The sequence below is a fragment of the Ptychodera flava genome, chromosome 6 (genome assembly GCF_041260155.1).
Source record: "Ptychodera flava strain L36383 chromosome 6, AS_Pfla_20210202, whole genome shotgun sequence".
Classification (NCBI taxonomy): domain Eukaryota; kingdom Metazoa; phylum Hemichordata; class Enteropneusta; family Ptychoderidae; genus Ptychodera; species Ptychodera flava.
The window spans coordinates 46,093,607-46,109,373 of NC_091933.1; the positions used below are offsets into that span (position 1 = coordinate 46,093,607).

Here is a 15,767-nt window from a genome sequence, read left to right on the forward strand (position 1 = left end):
ATGCTATTGGCCTATAGTTCCAGGTAAACTTTGTGCTGTTTTACATTTCTTTCCTCATTCAGTTTTGTCATGTCTTATGAAGAAAAGCATTTTATCAGAAAGAACAAAAATATTGGCATTGCAGCACGCGCATGCGCAAGAAAAAGAAGAAAGATTCATTAGAGAGATAAAGTGAAAAAAATGCCAGAATTCACAGTTGAAAAAAATAATTCAAGGTGAAGCAGGGAGAAAAAAATAATGCTCCATAGTCCATCTTCCAAGCCCCCCCCCCCACCCCGAATATCAAATGGTCCATCTGTCATTTGTTTAATAATAGATGTTGATCTTTGCAGAGGTTGACTGTACAGACCTATGTCCTCACCAACAAAGTACCTGAAAGCACGGTAATGTTGACAGGGACATGAAAGAGCCACACATTTTCACAAACCCTGGCTGAATTTGTGAAGTATTGCTTACATTAACACATCTATGTATCTTAGCTAGCCCTTTCCTGATATGGTCCACCAGATGACATCCTTCTTATGCCAAAGAGTGACTGCGCTCTATGAGGACACTGAGGTGATGATGGAGGGAGGGGGAATACGGGGAGGGAGAAAGAACTGACACAATGCTTTGCATGAATCACTAGATGATCAACGGAGTTGTTATGGTTTGAGAGCATAGCAAATTATTCTACTTCCTTGTATATAGATCTGTGACTGATAATCTAAAATTTTCACCCAAATTGAAGGGAAAGAGAGACAAAGATTGTGAGGGCAAGACCACAAAATGCCTACAGCAAAAACCATACATTTTGTTTATAGATACTGTTTATTTAGCATAAATATAAATAAATATGAACATTTCTTTCTGAGTACAATACACATTGTTTTTTCTCCCTTTCAAAAATTTTCAGCACATTAAGAAAAACACAAACTGGAAACTTAAAAAAAATTTTCAAATAAATTCCTCTCTGAGGATATACTGTTTTATATATTGCAGTTGATATTCCTAAGAATCCGTGAGAAAAAAGGAAAACATCTTAAAGTGACATCAGTGGGTAATATTGTACATCTCTTGTACAACAATATCTGAAACACATTCAAGCAGTTACAAAAACATCAACACATTTGCTATTCTACTTCGGCAAAACAATAACACTCTTGGAGGGAATAGTGAGTGTTTTTAAGTATTTTGGCTATTGCCAAAATTGCGTTCTCTCTGGTAGCTTTGGTATGAATTAGTTGAAACCTAAAGAAAATCAAAATATTATTAGTCATGGAAATCTTTGGAACTGTACGGTTGGTTCGTTTGGTTTGGCAGAACTCTTTGGCCAAATGGCAGCAGGACCAGCTAAATGAACATTAAGGACTGCCTGGACAATAGCGACAGATCAGTTATCAATAAGCTTTACGTACTGGTCCTTTTGCATGCTTTATGAAGGCAGGCAGACTATTTAATGGCTATTGCATGAGTTGTCCATTTTTTCCAACAAACCCTCTGCTTTCAAACACAAAATGACGACTACAGAGTATTGCAAAATTGGCAAAAGAATTGGTGACAGCTTTATCAAAGAAAACATAGATATTGGATAAATTATCAGTGCAAGAAGATTGTATATGCAGTTATCTGCTATGACAAGTAGACTTAGTTCTGTTACGCTAGCATTTATAACATAAATTTGAAAAATTTACTAGTAAATATGCAACAATTTGTTTGATTTTCAGCCAATGTAACAAGAAATTCCAAGTCGATTTTAGAATAGTGATTTCCACATATGACCTTCTTGCACTGCGCTATACACATATTCTTACATAGTCTTATCTAGCAGAAAGCCTTAAGCTAGTGCTGATGTATTTGAAGATGATCAAATGGAGGTTCTGTGCTGGCAAGACCACCATAAGATACATCCATTGTTGACTAGATCTTCCGATAAACTAATGTAAAAAAGAAAATTTAGACACAAGGGAACATGGACATCAAAGACAGTGATGTAATGGGTTGGATCTAATACAAAACATGTACATGTATATGTAGTTCCCTGGGTTCTTTAGCTTTGTCTAAACAGATGTAAAAGATTCGGTCTGCGAGCAGATCCATGCGGGTAACACTCTCATTTCTCTATCTGAGAGTTGACTGACAGTAACAGAAGCAGGATGAAGATTGACATTCTACATCACCCCTCTGTGTGTGTGTGTCTGTGTGTGTGTGCATATGTGTGTTTGTGTAGGACAATGTTAACTTACAACATTTGGTGATACACATCAACCAGGTGGATTTTGTTGTTTGTATACAATATCAAAACACATCAAATAGTTATGACCTTAGGGAACTTATTGCAGGTCACATTAAGGGATGAAGTGATGATATTCTAAGCTGATGTATTCTAATTCAAGACATGTGCAGCATGAAAAATCTTAAAACAATATCCTTACAGGTAACGAACAATTTCTGTTCCGCTAGTTTCAGCTATAGTTGGCAAAAGAGGACTTCCATGCATGAACACGTCTAAGACTCACATCATCTAACACAGTCAGTCTGTGAAAACTTTTGTACCACATACCTTTCACACCCCTCAATACAAGCCTGTTATTTATACCATAGTAAATAATGGGGGTCTACCACACTATGCTGGTGACAATGTCAGCTTTTTTAACACCTAAAGCTGGTAGAACCCCATCATTTCCTGGTAAAAAGTAGGACCTCTATGGATGTTATATCAGGGTAAAAAAGGGTTAAAAGTGGTAGGACATCAGCCTGCAGACATGGCCAGTTCATTTTCAGAGGTAAGAGAGATTGTTGTGGCAAGTACTTCTTCAGAAATGGCGGAGTTTTTGCAACTTGGTGTATCTTCTGCTTGTTCTCCCGTGTTCACTGAGGTACTGCTACCTGCCTCCACATCTCCTCCTGTAGCAACCACAGCACTCACAGATGACCCATCATCAATGCTTGCCAGTTCATCTACGTGTTCCTCGGCGATGCTGGCTACCTCTGGGGGGCTTCCCTCTAAGGCTCTGGATCTGATCACACTTTCATAGTCAGGCAACGAGGAGCTGTCACCCCAGATCAACTCCAGAAAACTGGCAGTTGCGGAAATGATGCCGCTCTGAACACATTTTGTGTATGAGGGAGGGGAGTCAGCACGGCATCTGCTTGTTTCAAATTCATTGAAATACCCAGCAGCTGTAAAAGAGATGGAAACAAAATGTCATATTATACAGTAATTGGTTGATCACAGACTTGTACATGTACACGGAGGCCGTTGTATAACAACGTTGACTACAGTTTTCACAGACAATTCAGGGTTCGACATTAGTGTAAAATGATCACAATCCCGCAGGACCAGTAAAATGTTCAATTCAGTGGTCCTGCAAAAGATTTGGTAGTCCCGTCTGAAAGTCTCATGACATAACTAGGCAATAACTTGTTGTTCGAAAAATGTTTTATTTCACATTAAAGCAAAACTCTCAGCACTTACAGAAACATATCATTTACATTTAGGAGTCAACTGTTGCTGACTAGTATCCTAGCCACTGAAGAAAGTCAATGTCAAACATGGTAGAACTGTGGTTTCCACAGTACTGTTCACTAGTCATCAGACAAAGAAATTTGCTGAAACATTGCATATGCTTTCTGTGCATGGTTAAGTCTGTACTTAATCATAGAAGATAGTTTGCTGTGCTCACAATCGGCTATAGCAGAAACAAATTATCGTGCCCTTTTGTCATTTCTATACGTAGACCCGACATTCAAACCTTTTGCTTCATCTAAGTCACACAACTAAGGAAAATCGGAAAATGGTCTGCCATGTTTAGCGAGAGCATGTGACGTTTTTGAAGAGAACAACCAGTCTGCTGACAACCTCTTTATTCAAAGATAGAATAATTTTATCGGCCCGAGTCTTGCCAGGTTTCCCCTGCTTGGCTTCCAGCTTACCAACATTCCTGCTATGAGTAACTGAGATGGCATGTGCCTTAACAGAATCTAGTGTAAAATTCGAACATCCCGTCACAAAGGTGCCCACAGCGTCAAATTTTCGACAAACCTCGTACTGACAAATAGGACAGCCAAGTGTATTTCGTTTTCCAAGCCTCCTGAAATTCACCTACCCGGACGTTATCATCGTAGCACTGCTACTGTAGATCGTGCCTTTTTGACAGCCGGGGGAGTATAGCCAACCAAAAAAACGTTCCATCATTAGTAAAAAATCAGAGCTGAAAATAGATCGTGCGAGTAATTGCGAGCAAACGGAATGGACGACGCCATTGAACTATGCGCATTGCATAGTGCGCACCCCATACAGCGCCACTGGCATTGCCACCGGCCATGTACACTATCTGCGTGAAAACACCGGCGCAGTAGTTTTTCAATGGCCGCGCACTTCGATGTTGCTGACGATCAGTAGATCGTGTTTATTTGCAGTTTAAACCAAAAGCTACTTATCGAAAAGTCACTATCCCGTCGGACTTGCAACAAAATAATTTACTAGTCCTTAAAAAAAGTTACTAGACTCGGGATAGTGGGCCAGCGTGAATGTCGAACCCTGCAATTGCAAGGCATTCTAATTGCAATTTCAACAGCAGTGTTCAAAGTTGCCTCATAGTAGATGTACACATGTAATGCTTACAGAAATCAGTTTATTGTTAGTTAAACGCCAAGATTATTGATAATATTAGTTTTACAGAATTAAAACACAGCGGTATCTGCTGGATATGGTCAGTACAAATATGGGCAATATGGGGTTATTCTCTGTACAGAGATGTTAATGTAGCCCACTTCAGTGGAACTTCACCAGCTATTACTACCTAAACAAGGGATATGTGACTGAGGGTGGGTGATCATTTTCCCTCCTGATGTTGGGCAAATGGTCTCCCGCATTGAGGGTACATAGTTCCTTGTTTGGAATATAATGGTTATATTACATGCCTCTCTTACATAGTTTTCACTCCAAATGTGTGGATTTATTTGCAAATGACAGTCATATGCTCCATTTCAACGATAGATGAAATTCCGTTGAAAAATAGAACAACTTTCATCATCAAACAGCGAATTGATATATTTAATTCAGTGTAATGTAGTTTATAGATTTTCCATGAGCATGTATGATTTTATACAAACAGTATTTCCCATTTAAAACTGGTAATTTGATATATTGTGAAATAGCTGTCCATCAATTTCTAATATGTACATTAATGAAAGACTCTGAAGGGAAAAATGGTTCAAGAAAATGTTCAATGACATTTTTGCAAACTCTGTTACATACAAATGTACAGGTGTACATGTAAAAACCGACTGAAAACAGCTGATCTTGCCATTTTGGTTATAAATTTGAAATCCTGTGAAACTGAGAATGCAGTGCCAGTGCTTGGCAAAGCTAAAAATTGGGCCTTCAGTACTCAGCTATGGGAAATTACTAACTTTTGCTTGTGCACCCATGACACCAGCCTACTACTAGCCAAGTCTGTATTATGCCTTAGTACTAAGTGAAGTCCTAAGGTTGAACTGGTTTGGGTTATTTTTGGAACATCCTTGTATCAATGAATATCCTATGATTTGTTTTATAAAAATTGTGAACGTTTGCATTTGTTAGTCTTATACTATTGATATAAATTAAATCAGTGTTTTTATGGAAAGCTGGTACCCATGGTAGATTTACTGGGGTTCTCCCTCATATCAATGCACTCCTATCAGGGGACAACAGAAAAGTTGTACAGGGGTTTCCAAACCGTTTACTTATGTATTCAAACCTCAGCAAAAACAGCAACGACAGTGAAAGAGTCCTACAACAAACACAATGATACAATGTCATTGGCACTGACCCACATTGGGTTGCCAGGCATTTCATATTTTTATGGACGTTTCACTTTCTTGAAAATTACTCTAGGCATGATCCTCAAAATATTTCCATTTCGTACTGCTGTTGGCTGTGGTTTGCTAAAAAATATATATTCTAAATTCATTTTTCTGATCAACTCATGTTCTATTTAGTAGATATCCAATCACAGCATCACAAATGTAAGTTGTGTGACTTCTGTCTAACAAAATTGTGTACTCTTTGAGTAGAAAACCCTAGTCCCCATGAAAAAGCCCTAAAAATTGCAACAAATGATTGATTTTGATGCAAGTGCTGATATGTAAGTAAATGAATTTTGACAAGGACCAGGACGGAGAGCTTTAAATGCTATTTTATTGAAAAGGTTTTGCCATTTTGTCAGTGAAAACTTTCTTTGATCTTGGCCATATGTGTTGCCGATACATGTGTATTGCTACAAGATGTTTGTGACTTCCTCCTTTTCTATGTCACACGGGTTGTCTGGTGTATACCAAATCAGAAGTAAAAATTTATGAAAGCCAGAGTATAGATACTATTGTTTAAAGCACAGTGGTCGTCGCGCTGTGCAAGCTCCTGAGGGGGTCCCCCCTTGTTGACAACATATCCGAGAATGCCGCATAAGGTTATGGGTTGATTATTGTGTTTGCGATATTGCCGCTGATATGGCGGCTGATTTGTCAAAAGTATACCAACTTACAAAATCTAACACGCAATAAAAGGTCAATTCATCTAAGTTAAATATCTGCTGAATATTGAACAGTAATTACACGCTGGATTGAGATCACATTTGATCATGATTTTCTTGAATCAGTTGAATGGGGCTCGCTTGAGCCATGGAGCTTACCCGTACGCGTATATATGTCAACAGACTATCAATGACCGGGCTCTGGTCTACGACATCGCTTGCAAGGACGAGAACTTTCATTTCAAGTGGCCCAACAGGAATACAATTGACAAAAACGCAAGCTACAGAAATCTACAGCTCGCAGAGCAATGCCCGTTGCAGCAAGAAACATCTGTTCCGTGGTCTGCATGAACGGCAGTGTCAAGAGAACCGGGTATATGGCGCGCTACACTCGGCTGTGGAGAATCCAACTCCACTACGAAGTTTACCCCGTTGGGGGTGCAAACGAGAATTCCGAGTACAGGTATCAAGTCAAGCGAAGGACCTTTCATAGGTCTTCTTGTTATGTGGGGGTTATCTCATTTGAAAGAGGATTCAGACCTACCCGGCAATCAAGAGGTACAACAACGAAGTTTGCGTAGCACCAGTAGGCCTACACTAGCTAGCCGTTGGATCTCTGCCATGACCACTGTGCACAGGATCTCTAAATACGTCCCTATGTGTAGCCATGCAATTTTCCTGCCAAATGCCGCGAAAACCCGCTCGTTTTGTCTATTGTGTCCTGTCATTTGACTATTTCTTGCCACATATTACTAGAAGAAGTAAGAAATGGTGATCAACAGTGGGTCGTGGGCCAAGTCGTCGCGGGGCCGGTACGTTGTGCAGCTGGTTGTGGGACCGGATTCTCTCATATATCTGTGTACGTCAACGCGGTGACCTTCTCCCTTATCGAAGCAACAGCATCTCCCGTGTCATGCTCTGGCTTGCCGATCATGGTCTTGAGTGTAATTTTTGTGTTAGGCATTGTGCTTGTTGCTGGTCTACATATACATATACAATGTTGATCATTTTAGTGATGTATTTTTAACGTGCTGTACATAGCATTGTGTACAACCAGCGTGACCGCGCGCGATCAAACCTGTTTGTTCACTGTGACTGCATGCAGTAAACTCAGCGACTTAATGTGCAGAGTGTCTCAATGTTCGTAGCCTTACATGAGTTTATAGATAGAAATACACCACTGAAGTTCGTTTCCGATAATATTTTACTATTGCATGATGTTGAGTCTTACAACGGCGTTAACAAAGTGAGGGACAGCTCCCATCTCACTCCGATTGAAGTTGAGAAGACTTATGTTCACAAACATTTACATGTATGTTTATCAACAAAAAGATCGTGCGCACGCGCAGCGCAACAACCACTGCGCTTTAAATGAAATGCCTTTGCCTGAACATATGCTTACAGTATGAAGACAATTTTATCATAAATGCATATTACAGTTGCATGAATTCAGGCTAACAGATGTCTCCCATATACTACATGTATACATCTTGAACAATTTCTACAATCTTTACTGTCAGAATTCTGGCATCTACACGGCCTCTTGAAATGTTCAATGCATTGAATTTATTCCAGTTCTGATAAACTTTAATTCTAAGACACTGAATAATCAGAAAATGTTAGCATTCATACGATGAAAATGGCACTGAATGGCATGTCCAGAATATTCTTACATTTTGACAAGCAGAATTTCAGCATCTATGCTTGAGTCTGAGAATCAAGCTACAACATAGTTGTACAGGTTTGTTTCTCATCCTGCATGTACATTCAGGGCTCGAAATTAACTTTTTTCCCTGGTAGTCCGATTGGGCTACCATTTTCTGAAGTTGGTACCCCAGCGACAAGGTCTGGTAGCCCATGCATGAATTAAGAGGGGTTTTTTTGTAAAGGATATTTTTATTTATATCTAGACAATGAACGATTTATTTTGCATGATTCTATCCAGGAAATAAATTTTCTAGTCATTCGACATCAATACCTGCAGATCATAGCCTTAGGAGAACGGTATAGCATGTGCAGTTGACAACGGTGACGCCTCAAAGTTTCACAAATTATTCACACATACGCAGAGCTTTTACATGTAAATTTCGATGTTCGCAATACAACGACTTTTCTCTCAGCATGTGTAAACATAACATGGCTAAAAATAGATTGGCTATGAATTTCAGGATGACAACTTGGTACAGTCATGTTCCTAATTCTTTCGTGGCAATTTTGACTATATTTCCCCACCATATCATGGGATGATCTCGTACACTTCAGAAAGCGAAATTTGTGGATGGCCCGACAGCTTTTTCTTTGCAGTTTGAATAATTTTGTGTTTGATTGTGATTGATAAATTGTGATTAAATAACTATGAAAATGAATTTTCATTGGCCATCATTTCCAAAGCCTGTTATCCAAGTACATCAGTTTGATATTTTATTCAAAGTTTGGCGCAACAAAGTCGACATGTCCTTTCTGTGTCCAGCTGGGTTGACTGTATGAGCGTTGGTCATCTCACAGCGATCAACATCATGTCGCCCACTAAGTAATTTCATGCCCCAGGCTTTGGTAGTCCGTGTGGGCTACCATTTCATTGGTTTTGGTAGCCCCAGGAAAAAGTTGGTAGTCTGTGGACGCGGGACTACCGCTAATTTCGAGCCCTGACATTGTACATGTATATGCCTTTTGAAAAGATGATGTGGAAAGCAGTTACATGCCATTTTATTTTATTACATTTTGTGGCTTTCTGGGACATTTTGGAGCTAAAAAAATATCTGTTACATGAAAATAACAAAAACAGGAATATTTATTTGCCACAACATTTCTGACTGCAAACAAGATGATGACAACATGTTCACTGTTAAGGTAGTATGTGCCTCAAGAGTGAAAGACTTAACCCTTTTAGTGCAAAAGTCAATTTTTGTCACGTATATCAAAGTATACACCAGTCAAATTTTTTTCTAAATTTTGCTAAAATTTTGACAAGAATCTGAAGCCAATAAAATGTGATGTTCATTTGGTCCAAAATTGTCAAAAAAATTACAGAAAAATCCACAAAATTGCAGTGCTCAAAGGGTTAAACTTTTGTTCAAACTTAATTTCCTCAATGAAACTTTCGACAATTCTCTTACCAAAGCAGAATAAAAAATCAGAGGTCACTCTGCAAAATTTGATACTGGAGAAACAAATTACCTAAGATTTCCTGTTATTTAAAATTCAAAATGGCCACCATACCTACAGTACCTCCATGGGGAAAAACAAAATTTTCGATTTTTTAATAACTAAGACAGTGAAAACTTTTCAGTTTATGAGTTTATGAGCTCCCACAAGTGGAAGATCAGAAGAGAACTGATAAAATTTGAAAGCCAAAATATCTGTCATGGAGACGTATTTTACCTTAAGATAAAGAACTCAAATGCCTCCATGTGATCCTACCTTTATTAATAATTTCTGCAATGGCAAGCACACTATCATTTCTAAATATCATTTTTTCAAGAGAATGTGAAACACAGGCTGACATGGCTTGTCTAGATCAGTGTGCCCACGGATGACAAACCAACCTGCTTTCTTTTTTTGCCCTAAAAAATTTATACATAGAGATGTCATTTATGCAGTCTTCCCAAAATCCTAGGAACAATTCATTAAACGAGAGACTTTCACATTTTACTGAGAATCAGAATGATTTTCATCTGGGGCAGGGTGGGGTTGGGGGGGACCGCCTTTCTTCATTGTTTTTGTGATGGTTGGAATTGGTGGAGTAAACTTTTAATGCTGTGGCTCATGGTCAATATCTCACTTGTTCCTTTGCTCTGTCAGGGTACGGCAAAGCCTTGAATGGACAATCAGAAAGGAAAAATATATCCAGTCTCGATACAAAGGTGGAAGTGAACAACAAGTACATCACACTAATGCAATGCTTTTTAGATACTTGATAGATTCCACTGTCCAGAGGGATCATTTGCTTTAATATAATTTTATAATCAGATTATTTACTATTTGGAATATCTAATTTAAAGACACATTTATTTTTTTACTGGCAAGTTTTTCATTATTGTGCATCACTTCTAACATACATACGGTGACCATTCAGTAGTGAAATTTTCATACCGACCCGATACCTAGTGGGTATGCTTGGGTATGGAAGCATCATGGGAAATCTGAATCCTGATATGAGCTGACAGAATAGGCAATTTTAATGACCCTACTGAGTAACATAAAAAATTTGGGAAACATATAAGGTGTGAATTGGATTATGTGCACGTTTTCATTGACATTTGTGTTTTAATGTGGTTTACAAACATCACAGTTGAACATATGCCTAATTTGATAACTAGGTGTTTTGATCATGGGCTACCAATATTGTCAGGTTGTACTCAGGTATTTTTGGCTGCGACTTTAAAACTCAAAATTCTATTGACAGTTAAAAGGCAAAGTTTCACAATGAATTTCATTCACCGACATTTCTGTGAAGCATTAAGAGAATCTGCGAGGCTTGCCTTACACAATGTTTAGTATGAAAGAGTGAGAATTCATACAGGTGGAAACAAGACATCACACACTTTTTGTAGGAGTCCTGAAAACAGCTCAATATTGGTATCTACACATGAACTCTGTGAATTATAACATCTATGCTATGTCTGACAATGATTATATGGCACTTGTGGAAAGCTATAGAACATTTTTGAAGGTATGTAAGTGTGTCGTTTTCATGTAAGACCATTATATTAGGTTCTCCACATGATTCTAATGTACTGAATCATATCATACTTATTGGGAAATATCTATTGTATGCAAGCTGATATACAAAAATTACACCATCTTTAAAACCTTCACTCAGAAAGTAAAAGAAATAATGGCCACTGAACAGAAAGTTTAAGTGAAACGGAATTTAATAAAAAATGGGGTGTTTGTGCCCCTAGTAATGTAAACTTCTTCACCTCGTACACCTGTGTATTCTGTGTCATGTACTGTTTTGTTGTCGTTTTGTGTTTTTTCCTTCAAAGTAAATTAAAAGTGTAAAAAAAAATTTACATGCCAAGATTCCCCAGCACAAACGCTGTAGGTTTGAAATCATTTCCATATGAAAAGATACCTTACTTGAGGTGTGAACTGACTATCAATCGGTGGTTGCTCTACAAATATCACGGATGATGTCATAATCATAAACATTGTGATCTTTTGATATACTTGATCGGTAGTTTATTTACTCTCTGGGGAGTCATAGGCCATTAATTCGGTAACGCAGAAATTTTCCGCGTTCAGGGGATTAGCCTAGATACATGGTTTGTGCCGGCCAATCCCCTCATGATGGCATCTTATGTCAAACTATTAAAATTTTGACTGGGTACATGTTCACAAGGTGTAACACGTAGAACATCTGAACCTACAGACAGCACCTAAGACATGTACATTAATCAAGTGCTCGTGAGATCAAACCAACAACAGACAATGCCAAGACCCTATCAGTAGAGCTTAACTTACACCAAATCCTTCGTCCTCAGTTCAAGCTCTAGTGATGCATGTAGCCCATGGTATCCTATCCCAAAACGTACAGCTGTATTTGGTATGAAAAGGAGAAACAGGAATCCTGGTCCAATCTTTCCTATTTCCAAATACATAGGGACATATTTGGGTGATTGACATTCTAGGATGTCCAAACAGAATTGTTTGCTCTGCTGTCAGGGATGGATATCAACATACAGCACAAAAACCTCTAAATGTTAATTTTGGACCACTAAATCAAACACCGATGACCAGTTTGGACCACCAACCTACCAGAGTTTCACAGCTAGATTGTGCTGAAGTCACTGCATCACTATAATTGGGATAAGAATTTTCATAATGAGGTTTGCAGTGCTCAGCAATTGATCTGTATGTTAATATGTGATTGCAGCTTTAATTGATCAGCAAAACCTTATTTTACCCGGTGAGTTAGACTTGGCCCCAGTTGCCTGGCTTTTCTTGGCAGCAGTTACTGGCTGACCAAGCCACGACGCTCACACCACGGTCTACACAATGGCCTACCACTTTAGCTTGACAGTCTGCTGAAGTTTATTACTTCAATTTATTATGTTTGATATTAAATGCCCACAGACTTGGAAAGTTGGAGCAAATCTACCAGTGATTACAATCTTTAATCAATAAGCAGTAAATTTATGTTCACAAATGTTGAAAGAAAGTTATTGGCAACAACACACACTCATCACACATTTCACTGCGACACATTTTGTGATGACCAAACTTTTCATTTGGATCACCAAATTATTTTTTTCTGGTGGTCTACAAGGACCACCACATCAAAATATTTAGAACCCTGCCTCTGTATTTATGTAGGTTGGACTTGTCACCATTTTACCCTTCAATACAGATACATCAGAGAAGCCTTGAGTTACTGCACGTATATTTATCTTGCTCACACAACAGCTAGTGTACCCGCACAATTCATGACCACTGGAGTCAATAATACAAGTGAGAGAAAACATTTTTTTTGTAGTGTGTTTATGTCACTCATCCAGCGGCCATTGGTGCATGGTGCAGTCTGAATGTATGTAATTATTTTAAAATATTCAAGTTGCTTCATCCAGTGGCTTTTAACTTTTTTGGTACATTGGTGGTGGTGTCTGGGCATATTCAGATTAAAGATTACACCGTGGCAAGAAAAGCTCCAGGGATCTCAATTATACTTACTAACTGCTTGGTTGTCAAGAAGAGTCCTCCTCGCTAGTGATTCTGCATCACGTTGGCGACGTCTGTATCGACATATCAGGAATATAATGCCTCCAACGATGAACAAGAACAGTATCACAAACGATACGATGAGTATGGTCAATGTCGATGGATCTTCCAAGTCGCCAACAACTAAAATAAATGAAAGCACAAAGTATTCTTGAACTGAAAGATCCATAAATATCAGCCGGTGATCATAAACGTGCTGTTTTATTAATACTTCAAGGCCAAGCTTGTATCATGGTCATGTTATTGTTTTTCATCGGGTGAACTTGAATCCCTTGTTTTATTAGTTTCTTTTAAAAGACAACCAGCCTTAATACAAGGACAAGCGATAACATTTTCACTACAAATTTACACATTGCTGAACTTGACGCGCTATTTTTCTGCTTTCGGCGCCATTTTTGCAAGACCTCGATGCATCACTGCCAATCAGCTGTTTGCAACTAGCATAGTATACACATTACACTATAATGCAGCAGCTGCACGTAGAGCTGACTGAGAATGAGGTCACAGCCATCAACTCAAAGGATGTTGGCATGGTTTACTCGTCAGCGGTAGGTCACTGACACTAAGAATTGTACCATCATCCTGTGACTAAAACAGTGGTTAAGAAAGTCACTAACGCATAACGCGTAAGTGAAAGGTGACCCTAGGTGTGGAGCAATGGAGGTGTGTACACACTGCGATTGCGTCACGCAAGTAACAAAAGATTCCGAGGAAAATGCATTTCCGCTGTCTGCGCAAAGTTACAATATTTCGCAACAATTTTCAACCATCTCTTCTGAACGAGGAAGAAAAACGCGGGATTAAATGATATAAAATTGAACAATAAGTAATTCCATTCATTTAACTCACCATGGCCTCAGTGCTCAGTTAAGGACCTGATGAAGGCTTTTCGGCCCTATTCATACTTGGATGGGAATCCCCCGTCAGGATATGGTTGAGGCCTACAGACACACAGTTCAGTTACTGAAAGAATAAATCTTGTTATTTGTCCATATTGAAATGGAACCACTGTCGCCGTTCAAGGTGGGTTTATTTTAGAAATATGTGAACAAGACTTACCTGATGAATTCTGTCCATAACAATGGCCGACCAAACCAGCCAACCAGATAATAAATACTGGTGATTTCAACGGCCTTCTATATCTGGCGATACTCCAACCCATGTATTCTAATCGACTGCAAGGTAACTCTTAGCCTAAGATCCAACCTCCCTTTATCTTGTTAAAAAGATACTCTTCAGAGGAGATCCAACTTGAAAAATGGCGCTTTCCTGAAAAATTCTTTATCAAACTACCGTACTGTGTAGTGTGTGTATTTCACTGCAAATGATGCTGTTGCAAGCAGCTGAAAGGCCATGACATCACTGAGGTCGCGACCCTTCAAAGTTGACTTCTTAATTTATGTAAACAGGGGATTTGGCAATCAGAAAGATATTTGGTCAAACATATTAGGGTGAATTCTTGCAGTTTTGTATCCAAGTAGTATAGCTTAATGTTTGTATTTTATGATAGAAAGCATAAAAACTCCCAAAGTCGTATTTGTCAAATATCACAATCAATGCATGCCAATTTAGTAACCTACAATGAAAATAGTTTAGCCCAGCGAGAAAGCACCTTATTGTATATGCATTTTCAACAGCCAATCAGAGCGTACATAGAATGGGTCGACGATTCGAGTCGATTTTTCAACAACAAACCGGTCTGTACTGGTATTCTCCAGATGTATGTCACGTTCCTGAGGGTGTGCTTCACACACTGAAATATACTTCGAAAATGATGCGATTGGGAAAACCCAGGGGCGTGGGACCCTTAGCACAACAATAGGCATTATGGTTGTCGTTTCCAGATAAATTTGAACAGATCTGTTAGACGGTATGTATTGAAATACGCTAACTGTGAACCCCGGATGTTGATCATAATCCAACGAATAGACAAAGTGAAGGTTCTGTTGAGAAAGAGCTCAAAACACAAGGAAATAAATGAAAAGATAAATTATAAAATCATTTTAAATTATGACAAGATAAACGAGAAAAAACTAACGGTCATAATTGTTATGACAACCTGTACACTATGAATTTCAAAATGTTGGAGTAGAACACAAAGGTTCAAAACCTGAAAATTCCAAATATTATACTGCAAAAGTAACTGAGTATGACAAAGTATGTAAGACTTAGCCTAGTTGTCTCTCAGAATTTTTGTAGTAAGAAGAGGGGGAGGGGGTAGCTGAACAAATCATATAACAGCTTCGAGTACAAATTGTCCTTTTTAAGTGTCAAATAATACTAGTCCTGTGCACTGTTCCTGTTGAGTTAAATGTCCAGTAGCTGTAATAGTCAAAGGCTATTTATTTAGCCTACTCTGAATTCTTTGTATCAACTACTTTTTTAGCAGACTTCCAATTCTTGACCGCGGAGTGACGTCACTTTCACCTCACCCACGCGAGTGAGGTGAAATGGGATTTGACTATACAAGACAGTGAGCAATGCAGAAATTATGTTACAAAGTACAGAACTTAGTATTTATTATTGACATAATGTTGAAAATTTGAATGC

At 38.6% G+C, this 15,767-nt stretch overlaps 1 protein-coding gene across 2 annotated transcripts; it reads right to left on the bottom strand.

Moving 5' to 3' along the window:
* Positions 1-791: 791 nt before the first annotated feature.
* LOC139135963 (uncharacterized) lies at positions 792-14,581 on the bottom strand. 2 transcript variants are annotated; one of them, XR_011553065.1, is made up of 4 exons: positions 14,277-14,552; positions 14,067-14,180; positions 13,170-13,340; positions 792-3,162 (listed from the first exon to the last, which is right to left on the bottom strand). XR_011553065.1 is itself a non-coding variant. In XM_070703752.1 (3 exons), the coding sequence occupies exons 1-3, from the start codon at positions 14,377-14,379 to the stop codon at positions 2,732-2,734; spliced, it is 705 nt and encodes a 234-aa protein (XP_070559853.1). In that variant the 5' UTR covers positions 14,380-14,581; the 3' UTR covers positions 792-2,731. The 2 variants fall into 2 exon arrangements, 1 of the variants encoding a protein (XP_070559853.1); XM_070703752.1 differs by lacking the exon at positions 14,067-14,180 and having other exon boundaries at positions 14,277-14,581.
* Positions 14,582-15,767: the final 1,186 nt, after the last annotated feature.

Excerpts from the sequence above, each read along its gene's own strand:
- LOC139135963 (XM_070703752.1), bottom strand. The coding sequence starts at position 14,379 with ATGGGTTGGAGTATCGCCAGATATAGAAGGCCGTTGAAATCACCAGTA. Across the intron at positions 13,341-14,276 it reads TTATGGACAGAATTCATCAG|TTGTTGGCGACTTGGAAGAT; the intron begins GTAAGTCTTGTT and ends CATTTATTTTAG. Across the intron at positions 3,163-13,169 it reads TCTTGACAACCAAGCAGTTA|CTGCTGGGTATTTCAATGAA; the intron begins GTAAGTATAATT and ends TCTCTTTTACAG.